We start from the raw sequence: 22,426 nt of genomic DNA on the forward strand, positions 1-22,426 counted from the left end.
GGTGCCATAAAAAAAACCAACTTTTATCAAATTTAAACAAATTATTTCCATTGTGATATGTTATGCTATGATTCAGCTACTGGATTGTTTCAAACTGCAAAAATGAAAAACAAGTGATCTTGCTTTTAGCAGCAGAACCTTGACATAAACAAAGTTCCTACACCGTCCATGAACGGGAATCACTTAATCACAGTGTTCAAAGATGTGATGAAACTGTGTCAAAAAGTGGGAAATATCATGCCACACGTACATGGTGGTGGTTTTGCCAGCTCCGTTGTGGCCGAGCAGTGACGTGACATGGCCCTCGCGGAAGGAAATGTTGAGATCTTGAACGGCTGCTCTGTCACCGTAGATCTTGCTCAGACCACGAACAACAACACCCACTGGGAGCTCTGTGAATTCTTCACTGGCCTGGAATGAAAGTGTGTTTTGGCCTGAGAAAGACAGGGAGACACAGGCAGTTTGTAAATCAAACCAAGAGAGGACAGGTATTAAAAGAAGAGCAAAGAAACAATATAAACAAGGACTTGGGTTTAGAAAAAAAAACAAACAATGATGACACACCGTGAAATGTAAGACATTTTGTTCTCCCACCAAATACAACACCACAGGCGACATGGCAATATTGCCATGTCACTTTTCCTGCAATGGCATGTCTACCTTTTTCCTTGTCATTGGAGAACACGGGCTGGTTTTTCTGCAGGATGTTGGTGAAGAAGAGTCCTTTGCTTTTTTTAGTCTTTGGCTTAATGCAGCACAGGTCAGCCCAGAAGGAGGATTTGAAGGGGAAGTACCATGGATATGGAATGCCATACTTTCCTAACACAAGAGAAAAAAATGTGTTCAATCTCTTTTTTTCACATGTTGAGCAGAGGAAAGGACATATATAAGTTTATATATATAACCCAACACAAAGTGTTCAGCCGACTTGTTTAGCTGGATCCCTGGTTTAAAATTGTTTGGCGGAAAAAACATCTAAAGAATGATGATGATTTTGAATAGAAGTGCTTCAGGTTTACCTGGGAAGACCATGCGTACGTAAGCACCGATGATGAAGTAGAGTATGGAGTCGATGAGTATCAGCCAGCACAGCCAACCAAAGGAGCATGTGTCACCAGCAATGGGTGATGTATAGGAGTTGCTCCAGTGAATTCCTGATGCACATAGAAGATATTCACATGTATTTCTGGTTACTCCTCCTGTTTGTTTGATGGCAGTCAAAGCCCTGCCTGCACTTACCTTCTCCTTGGGACTCGTATCGGGAAACATATTGACTGGCATAGCTGAAGCAGGTGGGAGAAAACAAGCTCTGGAAAAAAGAAGAGAAAAATTAGAGAAATAAAGAAAAGTGGTAGATGAAAAAAACATCTTCTTTGTGGAAATTGTACTCAAATTTACACTTGACATCTCCATGAAGTGGACTATTTCAAAAGCATTTTCTTTGACATCTTAGGAGGAATTTTGTTCAAAGAGAAAACTTCTGTGCTCAGATGCTACACTGAAGGGTAAATAACATCCAAGCCTGACAGAGAAAAACAAGTGAAGCTAAAATCCACATTCTGATAACATGAAGTGACATTTATGAGACTGTGGATGTAAAACTGAATCAGGTAAATTGTTTTCTTGAGGCAGATTAAACACATGTTGGAAAACTGTAAAAACTGTACAGGCAAAAGCACAAAGAAATGTGATTTGATTTCTAAATGTTCTTATTCATTCTTTGTATACACTTTAAGATGTCAGCGTCTTTCACAGCATGTTACACTGTCCATTACGCTGTTATGACACATTAATTAAAGCACAAATGCAACAGTATAAGCTACTCAAAGAACACTGTGACTCAGGCCAAATAAAGGTTCACCACAAAAAAGCTGCCAATCTGAAGTATGTGAGAAGCTGAGCTCACAAACTTATTACAACACAAGCCAACCTTATTGTAAAGGGACTTTGTGACACGTTTATGTATTATTTATTATCTGATACAACAGTTCCCAGAGTAGTGGATTACAGAATAGGTTATTTCTTAAAATAACTAAGTCCTAAAGTTTTTTTCCTTCTTTATGAATAAAATTTATAAAAACAAACAAATAATTACTAGATAAACAGATAAATCCTGCAAGGATTATGTGGTATATGATGGATGAATAGATTAAAAGAGAGCTTAGTAACCTAAATGGTTTTTGACTCATACTAAACATAGAGAACAACAATATTACTGCCCCTCAAGGAACTGTGGTAACAACAACAACAGCATTACTTGTGCTGATTCTGTCAGCAACACTGGCCAATAGGAATGATGAAGAAGGTCAAACGGTTACTCACCACAAAACTCTTCAGGGAAAAGCTGAGATTTGCCTCCAGGGCCATGACTATGATGAAAGGGAAGAAGCAGAGGATGTAGACCAGGCTGCCACTCAAGCCGGCGATGTAGGTCTTGTCGAAGAAGGAGCTGACCAGGTAGCTGAAGGCAATGACGCTCAAGCCGTAGTCACAGAAATACAGGAACAGGAGGAAGCCGTCGCTGTTGGGCAGGATTTTGCCGTATGTCATCACCAGGGTGAGGACGATGATGGTCAACACCAGGTATGCAGCACACTCTATGAACCAGGCAAAGAAGTGGCTGATGGGGTTGACTCCCATCATCTTCATGTACTGTGGGACAAGAAAGGAAACAAAGTTGGGTGGACACAAGTACTCCATCCAAATACTTGTACTATTTCATATACTGCATAGGAAGTCTAATTGTCTTACTGTAGTTGGTTTAAGTTGACAATCATTTGACAATAAGAACTAATGGAGTAAGACTTACTGTAAGATTCAATCTGTTCTGATTTTAGCAATTTAACAAAAAGGCACCATAAGGGTAAACACACGCTCAGATGTTTTTATATGCTGCATTTCATTTGAACTTAATTTGTATTCATGAACAAGAAAGAATACAGTTGATTAAAATTGTGTGTGGTGTTTTTAATAATAATTTTAATTAGTTGAAAAAATATTTTATCAGGGGACCCCATTTGAATTCTCGACGGCCCCACATGGTTCTTACAATCCCAAGGATGAAAAACTGGTCGAATGTAATGACAGAACAATTTTTTCTTGAAATATTAACTGAATCCTAATATGAAAATGCATCATTAATGGTACTCGCCGAGTACACAAATATAAATACTTGTATCCCTTTTTGGTTTGTAAATTGATATTAGGAAACACCAGTGGGAAATCCACTGAGGCCAGAGGAAAAGCAGGGTTCATACCTCGTGTAATCTCAGTTCTCTCTCATGCACAAGTTTCTTCACAAAGTCAGCCACAAACAGAACCCAGGCTAACATCAGCATGAATGGGAAGACAAACGTGATGGCCTCCAGGTATCTGGGGAATACAGAAATGCCAAGAATTTGTCAAATGCATAGAAAAGCAACAGTCAATCTCTGTCAAAAACCAAAGACGAAAAAACCCCATCATTCTTCGTCTGGTAAATAGACAGATGCAGAGTGGAGGAGTAAAACAGAGAGATAGGATAGAGGACGATGACAGCAACGTTCTGATCTTGTGGAATTATGCAGAGTAAATCCTTCTCTATTAGTTTCTGCCGATGATAAATGTGAATTCTCGGAATTTTTAACAACACACGTCCATATTTCACAGCTATCATATCGGATTGTGAGTTGAGTAATAAATCTGAAAAACAGAGAGGCGAGAGTGGTGATATCTAACGGTGGTTCACAGGGCAGACGTAGACAGTGGCCCACTGCAGCTTCTCAGATGAGATATCAACACTGTCTTGAGGTAAAGCCAGCATGAAAACAAGGCATAATAAGTTCCAACGTGATTTAGTGTACACAACATTATGTGTCACTGCAGTCAATTCCAAACCCTTGTTGCGTTGTTTATGAACGAGTGGATATCGAAGGCCCTGGAGAGTGTCTGCGTTTATAGTTGTACAGAAAAAGGCAAGGTGTTTCACATAGTGCAGAGTCAATTATCAAGTGAAATGTTCTTGTGTTCATTGTTTCCCAATGAGCACAAGAACACAAGTGGGAAACAAATAATGAAAGAGCACTTATTCCACATCACCTCCTGCTCAGGGATGCTGTGTATCTTTCACTTTATTACACTTTCATGCTCGTGTCCATTCACAAATTTACTGTGCATCTGTGTTTTGTATGTGTGTGTGTGTATTCAAGCCAGTGAGTTAAGGCAACTCACTCGTCACGGAGATGGCATGGGTAAGGGAAGGGCTGCAGCTGGACAGCTGGCTCTGTTACTTTCTCCCCAGCGTGAGTTTCAATGATCGCTCTGTCAATGTTTTCCTGCAGGTAAATGAATCCCCTGTTGTAGCGCATTGTCAGGCCGGCAAATATGTGTGGGTCTTTGATGAAGAAGGGCTCCCGGACTCTGTCTGTGCGCATGACGTTATCCATATGCATGCGGATTGTGTATTTGACTTTGGGAGGCAGGGCAGATGTGGATGAGGCGGCAGATGATCTGGTGTGGCGGTTCTTGGATGACTCTTCTTCTTGGGGAAGCTTGAAGATGACACCTTTAAAAACAAATGCACTTCATTTAGACACACTGAAACATTGGGATACGGGATAAAAGCACCATCTGTCCTGACTAGATCTCAACTACATCCTGTTGATCTTCGTGTTGTTGACTGTCACTTATTAGCACCGCAGACAGGTAAGGTAAGGCATAGAGTGAAATACACCGCAGCTTGTGACAAGCAAAGTCAAGGCATTTAGCACAAGATGGCAGCATTCAGATGCATGCATTTTGTCAGAATGTACAAAGTGTCTAAACACTCTATACAGTCTGCATTATATTATATTATATTATATTATATTATATTATATTATAATATAAATATAAAAAGAAATACTGTTTTTTTTTCTGTTACGTATGATCTGTGCATGCTGCTGGACCTATTATGCTAATTCTTCCTAAGTTTTAGGACATCCTGGTGTAAACACACACCTGCATTCAGTAGTCAATATAAATTGTGACATTGTGTCCACCTGTATTTTCATATTCGCACTACATTTTACACATTTTGTTAGTTAAAGAGATGGTTACACTGATAAACAGTAATTAAGAATGAAGACTGTGACGATGGAATGAATCAATACAGCAGCAGGGAGAGTTTACCACGAGTGTGGGTCACAAGATGAGTCTGGATGGACATTTTTCTGCCCATAAAAAGTTTGTTTAATGCTGGCTGATCACAGACACTAGGCAGCTTGTAAAAAAGATATTTAAAAGGTAGAAAGGAAATAAGAACCAGATCACAGGAAAACATTAATTTGGATGGTGAGGTGTCTGAAATCAGTGCCTAAAATGTTTAAATGGAGCTTTAAAGCTGTCAGTGTCTTTTATGGGCTGGTTGAGCTCTGGCTCTTATTACTGAAAACAAACTGAATAAAAAACTCAAATTTAATTCAGGAAAATAGAGGAATTACGTAATCTGCTAGAATAAATTTCAAGTTATCTTTACTTTGCTCCATATTAAAAATAAACATTTTAGACATCTCTTACTTAAAACCACAATGTTCACTCACTTGCATACAGACTGCGATTTTTCGCAAGATCCTGAGCTGCATCATTAAGCTCCTCTGCAGAGTTGTAGCCACGGTAACGGTCGAACTTGATACAGGAGGACAAGTCCACCATCAGATTGGACAAGGTGGTGATTTGTTTCAGCAAGTACTTGTTCTGTTCCAGCAATCCTGTCATGTTAGCTTCAGAAAAAAAAAGAAGAAATTATTCTTTCTGTTTGCCAACAAAAAGAAAAGTGCCATTGTATTCTATTTATAAAATATTTAAATGAAGCACTAATAAAAATGCAATGTAATTATGAACAAGGCCTCGATAGCCAAAACATGTTGAAATAGTGTTGCTTCAATGAGAAACAATCAAAAATATTGAAATGAGCACAGAAGTTTAACAGAAGAAAAAGTCTAATTTTCTAACAATGTGGCAATTTAAAGGAGGACTTAAAGGATCCCCACTTACAGAAGTTGCTGAGTGTGTCTTTCATTTTGTCAACATCAATGTCTGTCTGCATCTGGATGAAATTCTTTACAAAGGAGTTGCTGAGGGAACTCTGACAGGAGGAGAGACAGCAGGAGAGAGATAGAAGGGATGAAATGAAAAACAACATCAAGATTCACAGTTGCTGAGACACGAACGACCGCTGCACTGCATGTTTATCACTAGACTTTTGGATGACAGCTGCTGTGGTCAGACATGCAGAACACAACTCAACAATTGTCATACCTGCAGCATTGGCAATGTCTGGCCGAGGATTTCTGCAGAGTTTACGATGTAGTTGGAGGATTCGAGCCACTCTTCGGAGTTCTTCCTCAGATTTGCAAAATCGTGCAGGGTTGCATTTGACTTGAAAGGGAGAAGACAAGGGAAAAGATAATGTGGTAAGATTCAGGTAAAATAGTGTGTGCTACTAAAAAATAAAGTCAAACTGGGTTCAAATTCAACCGAGGAAGGAAAATGTGTCAGTGGTCAGTTGGGAAAGCCGGACACACTCGTAGCATGAAAAGCAAACAGTGTGAAGACCAGGGATCTGAAGGATTTGGAACATAAAGTTCATGGTCGTCTTGGAGTTACTAACAGACAAGCTGTTGTCAGTGAGAGACCTGACCTGAGAAGCTCAGGAACAGGAACAGTGACATCTATATACAGGGGCAGTTAAGAGGCAAAGCTTACATTCTGTAGCATATGTGGTGCTAATAATAATACAAAAGGTCAGTGTCAGACATGAGAACTGGTTACATTATACTTATAAAAATGACAATGACTTTAATAAGAGTGGGCTAAAAGGTGCACAGAAAAAAAACTGTAAAAAACCAACAGAAGTGTCAAACAGAAAAGAAGGTGTAGTGTATACCTTCTCCATTATGTCCCTGGTGAGGGGTGTATCAGGTGTGTACAGGATGTGTCCCATTAGCATGGGTTTGAGGAAGGCCCAGGCAATTGCGCCCCCTGTGGTGTTCACCATGTCCAGATACATGTTCATACAGAACGGTGCTGCACAAGAACAGAAGAGAGAGAAAAAAGTGTTGGAAAATAATTTAAAATTTTCATTTATAACAATGCTGTGACTGGATATAAAAAAGAAAATCTAGAAGAAAAAAAACCAAAACAAGTTATACACTCATTAACTTGACAACAGTGTCTACAGCCCTCAGCCTATATGCTGACTGACTCACTCATGTTTAATCTTTAAACAGTTTCAACAATACTTAATGTGAGAATAAATTCTTTTGCTAGTTTAGGTCTTTGGCAGCATAAGCCAATGGTAAGAAAGGTAAAACAAAGCCAGCCTTAGTCATCCATCTTAAGTACTTTGTGAATCCTTGAGCAAGCAAACTGAAAATGAACCTTTTTAAAGATTGATACACAACCTCTTTGTGCATTCTGCCCAGTTTCTTTTCATGTTTTTGGGAAATGAGGAGACAAAAACATCCATTCAGCGGATTCAAACGTTCACATACTGGCATTTCGTGGAATCTTGAACCTCTCAATCATCTCCTCCCTCTTTTGGTTACTGTGCACTGAGGGGTCGCTGTGTGATGCGGTGGTCAGTTTGGAGATTCCAAACAGAGCCAGGATGCCTTTGCTGCACAACGCTCTAGACAGAGTGACAAAGGTGGCATGGCTGGACATGCTGGACTTCATTCCTCTGGACATCTGGTAGAAAGACATTGTCATATCAGCATTCACTAATTTTCAAATGTGTAATCTGATAAGAACCCGCCCCAGTGGTGAGGAGCACGTACAAGGCTGAATTCGTCGCTGGCTCCCAGGTTGAGGTCATCGACAGACAGCAGGTAGGTCTGTAGCTGATTAATGGCAGGAATGATTTTGCTCATCATGTCTGTTATCATCTTGAGCATTTGAAGCATGGCTGCGACCAGGCTCTGGACTTCTTCAGACAACACCAACTGAAATTAAAAAAAGATAACATTTAAACACACACTATATGTATGATCTTTTTCTCTCTTTGGTTCACTCTGAGCTTTACAAACAGCAAGACATTTGTAACAATATAAATACTTATTTACTGGTAAAAAAGTGAAATCTAACAACAAGAGACTTACTCTGTACATGACTCTCTTCATGTTGACGTGTTGAGACATCAGCACTGTAAAGGTGTACCAATCTTGTGCACACATAGAGCAGAAGGTCTCAAAGATGACCACATCTGTAGGTTTCATGTCCATGAATGCTGTGGAATTGCACTGATGCAGGCTGACAAACCACGACAGGATCTGTGCAAAAAAGATTAGGGTAAAAAGGGCTAGCATTTGTAAATACAACTCTGCTGTGCATCAGTACTGTTTATCCTGGTTGTTGTTATGCAGGTACTGCAACTCATATTCCTGAAAATTTGGTTCTTATTGATACTCCTCTATGACCACAGGAGGGCACTACTTACAACTTAACACTGCTATTGTCCCACTGAAAAACTTTCAATCAAAAACATAACTTCTTAAGAGCATCACATGACGGGAGAGTTCTTTGGTGCTCTCTTAACACACCGCCATCCTGCCAGTGTCAGGAATTGAACCGACAATAACAAGGGCAATCTATGCCAATGAAAAAGGGGAATTGTATTGTATATCGGTCGGTAAATCTGGGAACATGATTTGTCGATACTACGAGGACTCTGGTTTGATGAGGGGTAGACGAGGATGCAGTGGACTCACCTCTAAATTTCTGTTTGGTAGAGTTGTGTTCATCAGCAGGTGCAGAGCAGCCAAATCAAAATTCATGTGTCGCTGCACATCCATAACGAAGGCAGTTTGATTTTTCAGCAACATGCCAACAGTCAATTCTCCTGTAAAAGTCACATTGATGAAATCATTCATTTAAACGTAATTTCAAACAAAATGTTTTTGCACTTGGTTTTTCACATTAACTGCAGAAATGTTTGTAGATAGACTTTTTTTTTAAACAAACAGAGGAATCAGAAACAAAAGGACAAAACAAACGACTGTTTTAGGAGACAAATCTGATCCACAGGTTAAATGAAATGAGCAGTGGGTTGTTATGGAAAAAGGGTGATATGCTTTGAAGTACCCTTTTTTAACATTCTCAAATCAAATGTGAACATGGCCTTAAAGTGACACCGTTTATATATAATGGTTGTCAGAATAACAAACTAAAATGCCACTTATTTTCCAGACGTCTGTATTTCGTGGCAGAAACATTAATTACTAAAACTTTAAAACACATCAAATCAATAAACAAGCGAGTGGATAAAATTATCAGCACCGACAACATATTCAAAACAGACTGCTTAAGCAGTATGGATATTTGCTTTGTTGGCTGTTGGTTCGTACCTCTCTATACAATATTCCAACCACATTAGTTGTACAACATTAGTATTACATTAACATTGCTCTTCAATAAAAAAATGTAATATTAAGTAATATTTCATAATATGATACTATTTTATAATATTATAATCATAATCTGTTTTTACTACTACTAAAAAAAACCCCAAATGGCCAGAAAGTGGGAAATGTGTAGTAAAAAAACCTAAATGGCCAGAAAGTGGGAAATGTGTAGTAAAGCTTGTAAAATAAAACATAATAAATGATAATAATAAAAAAAACTGTTTGGAAAAATACAATATGAATATTTAAAAAAATAAGAACAAAATATTCTTAAGTTGCTAATACTTTTTGTGCTGTAGTCAAACGTCTCACCTGGGGAAGTGACGTTAATGTTGAGAGAGTGTAGACCGCTGAAGTTAAAGCCCATGTTCTGCGTCAACACAGAGCTCCTACAAATCACACACAAAGGACAGGAACTATAAATCCATATTAATGTTTAAAAAATTTCAACAAAACCATGACTGGTTAAAAACAAGCAAATTTTTTTAACTCCCCTTAAATTGTAAACTAGATACTAGTATTGGAAAAATAAAAAAAATGAAATAGGTTTACATCAAAAAATATATATAATCAAATCCATTTAGTAAATAGTAATTGTAATACCAGTTGCCCTGGACACTGTAGGTTTTAGGATTGCCAATGAATGTCTGGAACATGGCCTCAGCCAGAGTTGACGAGTTTGTCACCAGAAGGTCGAGCAGCCCCTGCAGGCTGGGTAGGATGGTGTTACACAGTTGTCCAGGCTCAATGGAAAGGAACAGCAGTAACTGCTGCATCTGCTCTTTAGTTTCCAGGGTGCATATCTGCAACAAATGAGTTACAGGAACACCAACATTACATCTGTCCTCCTTTTTATCCATCATAAAGGTGTGAAATTGGCTGCGAGTAGTGACCTGTCTTCTCAGAAATTCGAGTTTCTCTTTGAATTCCGGGTCTGTTGGACTGATCTGGAAAAGCTCACCGATGGTTTGCAACGTGTCCTCCACAAAGAACAGGTTCTCTGTGAAAGGAGGGGAGAGGTTACTGGAAAAGACAGGAAGATGGAGTGGACAAGGGCAAGGAGGGCAACGAGGTCGGTGAGGTGACAGAAAAACACCACTGGGATAGTGGGCTTCATTATGACTCCTGCCAAGGGGCTGCCTTGACAGGTAGCATCCCGCACAATGTTTCTGTTAAAAACAAGATCTGCTAGCGAAGTGAGCTAGATGCAATAAATCCCATCTAAAATTGAATGCGATGCATTAAAATAAATTCAACAAAACTGAACATTTGTTGAATGGAAGGATGGTTTTACACATGCAGTTGAATCTGTGAGTGTGAAAACCGTGCAGAGAAATAAAGCAGATACTGCTTACAAAGGTATTCTATGCAGTAAAATTATCACACAAACACAGACGTCAATTAAAAGGAGGTCAAAGTTGCCCACTTCAGGGAGCGTTAGGGGAGGCGTTTAGCAGAGGCAGACAGCGTAAGTGATTGAATCCTACTTTGCTAATTAGATTTAAAAAGGTGCTGAGTGTCTTTTTACTGGAAAAGTGCCATGTGGCCCTGAGCTATTTGGGAACTCCAGCTAAGACGGTGTGAAGTCCTATTACTCATATCTCCACAGTGGGCCATGTCTTTCCTTAATCATGTTTACAGCAACAACAACAGAGGCATCAGGAACACATTTAATGGACTTCCCATGGTCTCACAGTAGCCACGAAGGTCAGAGGAACAGGGGGCGCCATTCAAGCTGTGTGACTGTGTGACCATACATTCATTAGGTGTCACAGCACTAATGTAAATATAAACTTTTATAAACCCTTTATTCTATAACAAAAACCTTAAGAATTTCTTTTAGATGTCAGGGTCATTATTTTCACCTTGGGTGGGGGGGGAGGTCCATGAATGAAGTACAATTATATTTTCTTTCAACATTGTCAGAGGAGGACAGCCACACTGAGTAATGGGAGCTCTGCGCTACAAAGGGCCGAAGAGGGCGGGACACTTCTTACCTTTTTGTCAGTTACTGGTCGTCAAAAACAAAATAATCTGGGTTTTTTTTTACCATAATACAGACATATAACACATCTGGACTCTAATGTCACCTTGAGTTTCATTGGCCAGAGCCCTGGTGATATTCTTGAGCAAGGAGGCGAGTGGGAAGTCATCCGGAATCCTTTCCACAGCATTCACCAGGAGATCCATTGATGACCTGAGGGAAATTACATTAAGTCTGTTAATTAAATAAGAGCCCACATGGGTTAATATCACGTTATACGGGTATTAAATATATAAAACAAGATCAAAAGGCTTGATTTTTCGATACTTTGGGAAAGGATTACATTATATTAAAAACAATACTCCAGCTACTCATATATTTGAAATGAATATTTTATAAAAGCAAAAACACCTACATTTCTAAAGCACCAGGCAGAGTTAGAAAAGAGAACACCCCCAGGGCTGCATCTATTGTTTCTTCTCTCGAGGTGTCCAAACCCCAGTGCATGGCACTGGATCCTTTCAGCACCACACTCAGATCAGGATTGGCAAAAAACATGTGGAGAGTCTCCATGACTTCTCCTGTGCTGGGTGGAGCAGAAAGGGCTTCGAACAGAGCAGGGTAGTCAATGTAGAACAGGTCTATGAAGTCATCAATGGGGCTGCTGGGTTGCATCACTGGGGCCTCACGTCTACGTCTGGGCCTCACGGTGTAGTTACTGCTGGCCCCTTCTGGCATATACATCCCGTAGTGGTGACCCATCGGTGGCAGAATGGCACCAGTACTCACCAGCTGTCTCAGCATTTCAATGATGTTTCCAGCGAGGTCTTCAAAGAGCTCTGAATCAGCTGGCATCGCTGCGCTCACCTTGTTCACGATAGACAAGGCACACCGGAGGATGTCATAAATCCTGGGGAGCGCCTGCATCAACAGGTCGACTCCAGAGGCTGGGGTGGAGGTCAACCACGTCGACAAGTCCAACACCTTCTTTATCAACAAGGTTGTTTCATTTGACATCAGAAGTTCCTCCATAGCTTGGTACACCATGGGATCTTCGCCGAAAACCTTCTGGTTAGTCAACTCTGTGACTATTTGTCTCAGCATGTCAGTGATGGAGCTCTCGTTGAGTTTGGAGAAGTTCCCCAACATCATTGACATCATGTCATGTGAGGTCATGTTGGCAGAGGTGAGGAAGATCATGGCAGTCTGTTTGAAGAAGTCCTCTGAGCTGTTGCCTTTGGCGAGGTGGGCGTTCTTGACCAAGTGGACCAGTACTTTCTCTACAGCATTCATGTAAGGATGGAGGAGCGGGGCCTCGTTAGCAAGCTGGGCTGAGAGCATGCTGATGGAGTTCAAGCTGTAGAGGATAGATTGTGTCAGGTTAGGTTAATTCTGCATTTAAAACACATTCATATGAAAAGTGTGAAGACCATACGGTTGTAGCATGCAGCTTATGGTTCACAATAAAATACGTATTACATAGTTTATTTGAGTACCTCAAAATTGGGTAATTTCCTTGTGCTAATAAATTATATTAAAACTTGAAGCGGTTGCTTGGTCATTCAGTTAAACAGCAATATAAATGGTTAGAAGTCTTCTCAATGACAATATAAACTGATTGGTTGAAAATCAAAACATTCTGCCTGTGTCAAATTACAGCTAGTTTTGTTGAGCAGATTTTTGATAAAGGGAAATTGCGACAATAATTGTCCACGTGTCTCAAATTACTTAAAAATGATCAAACATGTGGTCTATGCTAAATTCAAGTCCTTCAGGGTTCCCATGCATTACCAAAGGTCATAATTACATTTCTATTTTTTTTTTTTCAAAACGTGTACTGTCTTTTGGAATTGTTGTTTGCACATTTTGTAAGATAAGCAACTCATCATCAATAAAAAATCCAATAGGGTGACGTTTCTTCTGTTTCTTCAATCAAGTTTTATGATTTGGTCCTCGGAGTATAGTGAAGTCTTTCAACCGTGAGAAATGATCTATAATGTGTGTAGTCAGACCTGATTGATTTCCTGTATACACAGAATGTGATCATTATCACCGTGCCCCGCTCATTATTGCTGCTGGCGTATAAAGGGAAATCAATTTTAAAAGGATATCACACTTAGCTGAATCATGGTTAAGCCACTATCTGTGGAAGCTTTTCCTGTTTTCAGCCAGACCCGCATTAAATTAATCACACTGAATTGCAAATGTGGCCGGTCCACTTCCTTGTGCAAGTGTGTGAGTGAGAGAGAGAATCAAACTGACTTGACTGATTGTGAGTAACGTAGCCATAAATAGGGCAGTTTGCACCGTATAGAGATGAGCCTTTGTCCAAGAGGCTGTATAGACATGTTCTGTGATTACCTTGGAAATGCACAGAACATTTCCACAATCAGCTCTGGTAAAAAAAAAAAAAAATGACTGCACTTTGTTGTGTGCACAGTTGCACTCCAACTGTATATGCGTACACTGCATCACTCTGTCCTGCTATGGCAACAGTGCAGCCTGTTCTGACTTACCTAACAGCAACCTGTTTCCCTGAAAGAATATTCTTATAGAGATTGTGAATATTTTGCGATATAGACAGTCACCTTTGTTGTAACTGTGCCTCCTGGAGCTGTTTGTACCAGTGATGCTCTACTTCAGGGCTTACACGCTGCCCTGTCATCAAGAAGAGACCTTCGGACACAGTTCTGATGAGATTCTTTGTTCCCTGTGTTTGGCTAAGAGCGGCTTGGCACAGAGATTGTAAGGCCACCATGATTCTGGCCGCTGTGGCGTTCACAGTCGTTGGTTCCACACCCATGTGCTGTTCAAACAACATAAAAAAGAATTGAACTATTAGCGGCTGGCTTGCTTTCTCTATGTGCCAACACTGCCACCAAGTGGCATACTACTGTTATGACACTTAAGTAACACATTTTTAGGGGGAAAATTATATCAAATAGTGTACTAAATCAGAGAAAATTATATTAATAGATACTGTTTATTAGATATATATTTTTCGATTTCTCCATAATACTCACCGGAAGCTGGAGTTGAACACTCAGGAGTGCAGCGTAATTCTCTGCAACAGGCTGCAGTTCAACGTTGCACCACGCAGACATGGTTGCATTGCTCAGCCCGACTGCTATCCTTACTGGTTCCCATATCTGGAGAGCTTCACTGCAATCCAATGTGCCATTAGACTTGAATGAGGAGAAGACAAAAACAACAAGAAGAAACAATCATTGTGTTTCACTGGCATTGTTAAATGAAAACCAGTTCACAGCACTAGTTACAGAACAAAGTGCATGGGCAACAAAAGACGGCAACAAAAGACAACAGAAAACACAGGGGAAATATCATAATCTCTCCACTGTGGCAGTTTCAGAATGGAAAGAAAAGGGTAGGCGTCTCACACAGGTATCATCACCTCTCACACACGCACACACACAAAAACAACAACAAAACTGTGGCCAGATGAAACAGACACCATCGTTTTTTTCTCAGGTTCAAAATACCATCATTTTACTTTATAAAAAGAATCCATATGAAAAGAGTTAATTTAAAAAACATGATATTTTTTAGATTTTTTTTCATTACTGACATTGACCCACTAAATTATTTAATAGTGAATAGTAGTAGAGAAAAGTACATATCGCTGAAGATTGAATACTTCAACTTTCCAAGTTGTTTAACTACCCTGTATTAACTATGTAGTATCAACAAATCTTTTTATTTTTAACCACATTTGACATCTACCTGACCACCTACATGCTTAAAAAATATCAACAGAAAGTGACATGGCACATTCTATAAGAAAAATGAAATGCAGCTGTAAAGATAACAACAGCAATCTAACCTGCTGGACTGCCTGCATTGTTTGTTCTACAGAACGCTGAATGCCTTCCATGACCACTGATGCGTTCATGTGAGTGTTGTTCATAGCCTGTAAAACGTCATTCATCAAGGACGCCACAGCCAATTCTAGGCCTCGTGTCATCACTGAGAAGAGGAGAACAAAAGTGAATCAAGATGGGCGGACCAGACATGAAGATATAGTCAACATAGAATTCAACATGAACGATATGCATTCTAAAACTCATAAAATCTCGAAAAAAAAATATTATTATAAAAAACACTATTAACTATTACTATAAACTATTATAAAACGTAATTAAATGTATTCATACAACAGCATTAACACTTTTAAGTAGAGAATTACACTTTACTGACAACCAGCTATGGGCCGCGTATGGGTGATTCGTGGGCCATAAGTGGCCCAAGGGCCAGGAGTTTAAGACCGCTGGTGTAGTGTGTCCAATTAACCTTAGCTGTACCTCAGAAGAGTACCTCAGAAAACCAGTACTCAAGCACAGGGTAAACAAGCCAACTGCATAAAACGTTACCACCGGGGATTGAACCAGTGACCTTGCCATATAGAGACACCACTGTCAAAAGTCATTAAACTGTAGCCTTGTCTACTTTATTTTTAATTATAATATGTTTAAAAAAACATTCTGTATTGGTTCTGCTCTTAAACACTGTAACACTTTGTCAGTTTACTCACTCTTCGCAGCTTCCATGGAAATCACCATGTTTCCAATAGTTCTTTCGAAAAGCGGGACAGCAGATGAAATGTTGTGTAATAACGCGGTTCCGTTGATGGATGACAGCAGGGCCTCCAGCATCTCTTCCACTCTGTGATAAAATATGGGGTATTTGTCTAACTGCAGTTGAGCACTACAACTGTTTGGTCAAACAGTACACAGCATGTAACCCGGTAGAACCTACTTGTGCCACATGTCTTGTTCATCCTGTCCTTTCATCACCTGACTTATCAATGGAGAAAGCTGACCCATGAGTTTTAGCGACAGAACAACTGAGGGAGGAATCTCCGGGAACGCCGTCATTATCATGCTGACCACTTGGCTCATCTGACAACAAGTGAAAAAAAGGCATTAACAAGAGTTGAGTTTACCAAACATTACATTTTCAAACAATTCCAGTGATAGTCTAAAGGTCAAGCGAGGACTTGCAGCATGTACCCATAGACCTGATAGGACAAATGCAGGATCACACACTTTGTTTTCGCTCTGTCTGCGATCTCCAACGATACTACATTACAAAACCAGGGCGTGAACCGCATATTTCACTCTCATCAGAGATCATCAGCAATTTTTAAATCAACGTGATGTTGATGTTCATTTCTTGACAAGTGACCATAACCAACACAGAAGATCTTACCTGTCCGATAATCATGGGCACGTTCTCTGGAGATGCATTCTCAAAACTCAATGGACTCAAATATACTAAAAAAAGAAAGAAAAAGAATATATATATTATTCATACAGTGGTCACAAATTTCAAACTAAAAATATACACAGAGATGATGTTTTTGGTTTTTTTTGCATGTTTGCACAGTATGATATCCATCTCTCAGACTGTGCAGTGTCATTCCTGAAATAATCAGGATTCACCATCTCCACCTGTTGACAGCTGACTTGCCTTGGCCAGAGTTTAGGATGGACTCAGTGATGTTGATGGCCACAGAGATGTAGGCTTGGGCAGTGGAGTTCTGGGGCAGGAGACTCAGAAGGGTTCTCATCTCATTTAGAATCCTTCACAGAAAAACAAGGCCACATGAACGTGTTAAAAAAACAACAACATTTGGTTCAAGTTTAACTGTTACAGGTTGGTTTTTATATTTTTATTATGGTTTGGACAAAAAAACATTTTGTGGTTTAAGTTGATAAAAGCATGTTAATTTAACATTGGGGTCGCTGTTGAGAAACACCACTTGTGAAAAACAAAAAACTCTGAAGCAGGGGTTCACAAAGTTGGGGGCAGTCCTTTAAAGGTGTGAAGAAATATTGATAGGAGGACAAGGAAAATAAAGTCACTGTTTTTCTATTGCTGCCATAAGGAGTAACAGCAATACTCATAATCAAACATTAGGAGGGCTCAACATTAGTCCTATCTAAACTTGTAGCCTGAAATCTGTTCATTTACTGATACAATTTTTTTCTCAATAAAAAACAGGCAACTTACAATTGATTCAGGGTCTCTGGTCCACCGCTCACAGCGATGGTCTCAAAGTACGTAGCTACCAGTCTGACTACAGAAATCAGGTATGGGGCAACCTCTTGTGGAATGGTCTGGTAGATGAGACTCTCAGTTCTACTGAGGATGAGGAGGGTGGTGTTTAGTGATGAGGAGAAGGTCATGTTACGCTGGAAAATAAACCGCAGCGAACCGTGCACAATTTCCATGATGTTTTGGAGCACAGGAGGTGGCATGGGGATCAGGGTTTGTAGAGTTTGAATTGCCTCCATGATGTTAGCCAGAAAGTAGTCACTCTGGAAGTGCCCTGTTTCCTGTACCACCACAAGAGCCTTCTTCACAGATTGGACTATACTGCTGATTGCAGAAACGTAGACCAATTCCTGATCAGTGAAAAAATGTCTCATTGTCTGCAGCAGGTGTTCAGTGTCTGTCAGCGGAGATATTGCGTCATACGGGGGATTTCCCCACTGGAGCATGTTTGAAAGGAGCAAAGTGACGTTGGGGTGTTCCATCCAGTTTTGTAGGAGATCAAGGTAGTGCCTTATTTGGGACTCGACAGCATTTAGATGGGTGGTATTCAACATATGCTCTGAGCCTACAGTGTTGATATTCATTATGATGTTATCCATTAGGCTCTCGAGAATTTTAATAGCTGTCTGGCCAATTTTCCTGATGCCCTCTTCCTCTATTGGATAGCTGAGGCTTCGAATCAGGTGCTCAATTTGGTTCTGGACAAACAATGAGAAATTGGTCTGCGACAGTTGGAGTGCCACTTGCATTTGTGTCATGTACATTAATTGTGGGACCAAATCAGAGAGCGTGCTGTTGCTGGTAATGTTTTCCAACTTGTTCAAGTACCATTGCACAATTTGCAAGTAAGCCATTTGGGCCTGTGTGGGGTTCTGCATCGTGACATTGTTCAAATACATCAGTGGGTCTGTGCTGGCCATCAGCTGTACCACACGCTCAAGCACTTTGATCTCTTTCATGATCTCAGGCGTGTCCAGGTCGTTCTCCTGGAGGACCAACTTGATTTGCTGTAAAGAGCTGTTTAAGGTTTCTGAGACTTGAATGCTTGGATAAGAGCTGTAGTTTGTCTGCAGGACTTGTGTGAATGTCGTATTGATAATTTGTTGGGTGAGAGACAATATGGTCGCCTGACCTTGGAGATCAGGGATGGCTAACAGAAATTGGTAGAGACGAAACACCAATGTTTTAACACACTCGGCCGGTACTGTTTCATTGTGTTGTGGTTCAAAACATTGGTACAGATTGACAACAGACATCGTGTTTGCCAGCAGTTCTGCTATGTTAGCAACCCCAGCAAGGGCAGCAAAGTCATTTAGCTCCTCCAGAGTTAGGTTTGACTGTCTCAGAGCGTTCTCCACATCAGATACAGAAATATTCTGTGTGTTCATAAGTAATCTGATCAAATGAAGAATCTGTCTGGATGTTTTTACAGCAGCAGCATCTTTTCGTGCCAAGAGGAGTGAGAAGACGGTTGTTGAAAGTTCTTCGTATTCCTGTGCTTGGACAAGAGAATTGGGTGTGGCCACCGTCATGATGACTGTGCCATTGGCTGACAACATCATTTCCATAATTTGATCAATGAAGGTGAAGATTTCGGAGAATTTGGCAGAAATGTCGAATCCCGCAGGAATTTGGGCCATTTCCCTCTGCAGAGCTCTAAAGTACTGGAAAAAGCGAGCAGCATCTTCCTGGACCTCAGATGGAAGCAATGCTATAAATTTCTGGATGGTGACATTTTGAGCTTTTTCTGGCCCAGCCTGAGTCAGGTTTTGAAGGAACTCTGGCGTGAGGAGGCTGAAAAACTGCTTGGAAAGAAGGTGTAAGTCAGTGACTTGTTCTGCACTCAGCTGCCCACTTGGTAACGAAACTTGATTGATTTGTCGTAGTCTGTACATTGACATGATCAGTTCTTGAAGCTGGGTTACATATGATTTAATAATTTCAGTCGGGTCACCATTGGGGGAATCAATGACATTTTTCAGGAGCTCCATTGCACTGAGTATGGCCTCGATGACACCATTTGAAGTTTTGTTCGTAAAAGGCCGGATTAGTGAACTAAAATTGGCCACGCTCTCTGGATCGAAGTAGTTTGAATAGGTGAGCAGACTGTACCCCATGATATGTGGTATGGCTAAACTGAGGTTTCCCTCCATAGAGAGAAAGCGCATTATCAAGCGCTCAAGCTCAGGCAATGTTGGGTCTGTCTCATTGAAGTTTATCAAGTGCTGCCTTTGCCTTCCTAGTTTGGTGGCAGTATCAAGCACCGTGGAGAAATTGACAGGGGTTTCACTAAAGATCAGTGCTCCTATTGGTCCCAGGCCTGCCGAACTAAATAATCCACCAATGTGTAGAGCCAAGAAGTCTGGGTCAGAGATGGTGCTGTCAGGCTGCATGGCGATTACAGTTACAAACAACTCCAGATGACGCATCAAAGACGCCATATATCCAGATACTGCTGCGCCACCAATGTTGACTTTGTTAAGAAACGTTATGGCCCCGTTATTATAGATGTCACCATATGCATTTCGCAAGAAAAGCAAAGTTCCTTTGAGAACACTGTGAGAAAAAACAGAAGCAAAAAAAGCATGTTACCTTATAAATTGCCTGTATGATGTGCGTATATAAAATAAAATGTCCTTTCGTATAGTATGTCAATAAGCCCAAATTAGCCCAAAAAATTATTATTTTTGAAACATGATCACTTACTTGACCACAGAACCTTGAGTTGGAGTCTGAAATATGATTTCAAACATTGTATCCCAATTCAAACCAGTTTCGCAACGCAGCTCAAAGGTATGGTAATCAGCCGAACCTAAGAGGTTAATTATACAGTTTTATTTCAAACATACAGGTTAACATTTTATTATTTTTAATGTCTAATCTAAATATGTATCATTAAAAAACTTTTTTTTAACTTCTATTTATCTATTTTCTATTTACAGTACAGTCAGGACTTACAGTTTGCAGTAGTGTACATGCCAGATGGCCTGTAGTTTAAAATCCAGTATAGAGCATGGAAGTAGGGTTTTGCACTGGGCCAGAAGGAACTTCTCTCTATTACTTCTGCAGTCCCCTTCATAAGCATGAAGACACTATGAGCAGATAAAAAAAGTATACAATTTTTGACATTTCAAAAATCCCAGTTTTGGTCTGTATGAAAAGCTAAAATAATGTATTGGTCAAAGTATATGATACAGTGCAGGTCAGGAGGCCAAAAAGCAAGGCACTTTTTTGAAAGACCTTTGTAGAGCAGTCCCAGAAAGGTGATGTGTGTTGTTGACTGGCATCCAGTCCATCCAGTATGCTCCACCCAGAAAGCCAGCAAGTGTCTCGATAAACACTCCAAACTGCATGCTGCTGTTGCACAACTTGTGCCACTCTGAGAGAATCATGGGAAGCGTTACATTCAACTCTGCTTGACCTTTGAATGCTTCAACCAAGCCTTGTCCCTGTGGAAAGATCATAAGAATTACATTTTAAGAGGGAAACCTAAAACTGACTTACATTTGTCACTTCCCAATATTTCATACTAGGCCAAAAAGGTTCACAGAACATTTGTTTGACACGTTGGATGGAACATAAAATCATAAATTCAAAATATTTAACATAACACCACATTAAGATAGACCAAAGAATATTCTAGAGCAAGGCTGTCAAACTCGTTTTCACCAGGAGCCAAAACTTTAAAACTAGGAGCCAGTTGTGATTAGATGACTGGGCCATATCAACAATACGGTTGCCCTCTAGGAGCCAGTTGTGATTAGATGACTGTGTAGATGTAACTACTACATAATGTATTAATTAATGTCTCTGCAATTTATTATAGAGTACAAATATTGTACATTTCTCTGTGCCATTAAACAAAATCATGAAATACGTTGATGTAATTTATAATCAATACAAGCTCAGCAGCATGGACTTTAGACCACCGGCCTTGAGTTTGACACAGGTGCTCTGTATAATTTCAAAAAGATTAAACTTTTACCTTCACAATCAACGGCAACCATTGGTTCATAATCGCCTGTTCTGAAGCATAGCTATACTGGCAGAAAAGGTTTCTCCACATGTCGATATTTATGCTCTCTGTTGCAAAAATCCACTCGAAGGGACGCAGGACATCTTCACATGACGAGTACCCAGAGTTAGAAACCTAATAATTTAAACGGAGAAGAAAGCACCAGCCATTTGTTTACGCACTTTAGAAATGTTTCACATGGTATAGCATTGGCCTAATAAAAAGCAAAAACACAGAAATGTAAAATAAAACATTGTGAAATGTGAAAAAACACCTCCTCAATGGCTTCCACCACACTGTCAACGAGGCGGCCGGCATTCATGCTGGTTGCCGACTGGTTTGTCATCAGTGTCAGAAACGTCCATTTTAAGTTGATGGCGTCTTTGAGGGCATTGTCCATTATTTCTGTAAAGTAGGTTATTTATTATTTGTTGTTTTATACAGTAATGTTTCACAAATGTAGTGAAATAGATGAACTGAAAATGGGCGGTTGAAAGTTTTGACCAGTACAAAGAAATCAAGAGAAGAAATACACACTAAAATTCACTTTTGAATGAGGTAAAAAAAGAAATGTGTGTGTGTGTGTGTGAGTGAATGTATCCGATTCCTGGATGATTTAGCTTAGTCTTACTGTTATCCACACGGCTGGGAAAGGGTGTGTTCTAGTTTTAATAGCACTAGGTTACACAGGGGAATGTAAGGTGTACTGAATGTGGCAACACAAACAAAAAGAAAGTCATTCATATCATTAACATTTGTTCTGTCTTGTTTTTTTTCCGGGAGTGTGGTAGTGTTCAGATTTCCTCTCTGTGATTTTAGATTTTTCATTACATTATTATTTGCTTAGTTTATGTTAAAACATTTTATTTAAAAAAAAAGTATTTAAAATTTTTATTTAATTAGACAAAATGTTATTTATTGTCGAAAGGGAAA

The 22,426-nt window shown here is 39.9% G+C and overlaps 1 protein-coding gene across 2 annotated transcripts in view; it reads right to left on the reverse strand.

Moving 5' to 3' along the window:
- The window catches only part of abca12 (ATP-binding cassette, sub-family A (ABC1), member 12), a 60,047-nt gene that overhangs the window by 25,368 nt on the left and 12,253 nt on the right, over positions 1–22,426 (reverse strand). For both annotated transcript variants that reach the window (XM_017039964.2, XM_025063658.1), the window contains 33 exons: positions 21,768–21,898; positions 21,464–21,628; positions 20,719–20,927; positions 20,437–20,570; positions 20,185–20,290; positions 17,434–20,034; positions 16,891–17,003; positions 16,630–16,694; positions 16,177–16,319; positions 15,953–16,083; positions 15,245–15,387; positions 14,427–14,588; positions 13,992–14,209; positions 11,819–12,760; positions 11,510–11,616; positions 10,313–10,419; positions 10,023–10,222; positions 9,732–9,808; positions 8,727–8,857; positions 8,118–8,288; positions 7,797–7,961; positions 7,512–7,707; positions 6,905–7,044; positions 6,277–6,396; positions 6,013–6,103; positions 5,559–5,738; positions 4,210–4,543; positions 3,258–3,372; positions 2,323–2,652; positions 1,240–1,309; positions 1,020–1,154; positions 661–819; positions 251–434 (listed from right to left, as the gene is read on the reverse strand). In XM_017039964.2, the coding sequence (XP_016895453.1) occupies positions 251–434; positions 661–819; positions 1,020–1,154; positions 1,240–1,309; positions 2,323–2,652; positions 3,258–3,372; positions 4,210–4,543; positions 5,559–5,738; positions 6,013–6,103; positions 6,277–6,396; positions 6,905–7,044; positions 7,512–7,707; positions 7,797–7,961; positions 8,118–8,288; positions 8,727–8,857; positions 9,732–9,808; positions 10,023–10,222; positions 10,313–10,419; positions 11,510–11,616; positions 11,819–12,760; positions 13,992–14,209; positions 14,427–14,588; positions 15,245–15,387; positions 15,953–16,083; positions 16,177–16,319; positions 16,630–16,694; positions 16,891–17,003; positions 17,434–20,034; positions 20,185–20,290; positions 20,437–20,570; positions 20,719–20,927; positions 21,464–21,628; positions 21,768–21,898 (8,275 nt within the window). The remainder of the gene's footprint in view (positions 1–250; positions 435–660; positions 820–1,019; positions 1,155–1,239; positions 1,310–2,322; positions 2,653–3,257; positions 3,373–4,209; positions 4,544–5,558; positions 5,739–6,012; positions 6,104–6,276; positions 6,397–6,904; positions 7,045–7,511; positions 7,708–7,796; positions 7,962–8,117; positions 8,289–8,726; positions 8,858–9,731; positions 9,809–10,022; positions 10,223–10,312; positions 10,420–11,509; positions 11,617–11,818; positions 12,761–13,991; positions 14,210–14,426; positions 14,589–15,244; positions 15,388–15,952; positions 16,084–16,176; positions 16,320–16,629; positions 16,695–16,890; positions 17,004–17,433; positions 20,035–20,184; positions 20,291–20,436; positions 20,571–20,718; positions 20,928–21,463; positions 21,629–21,767; positions 21,899–22,426) is intronic.

Source organism: Cynoglossus semilaevis, chromosome 16 (assembly GCF_000523025.1).
Source record: "Cynoglossus semilaevis isolate Cse_v1.0 chromosome 16, Cse_v1.0, whole genome shotgun sequence".
NCBI lineage: Eukaryota > Metazoa > Chordata > Actinopteri > Pleuronectiformes > Cynoglossidae > Cynoglossus > Cynoglossus semilaevis.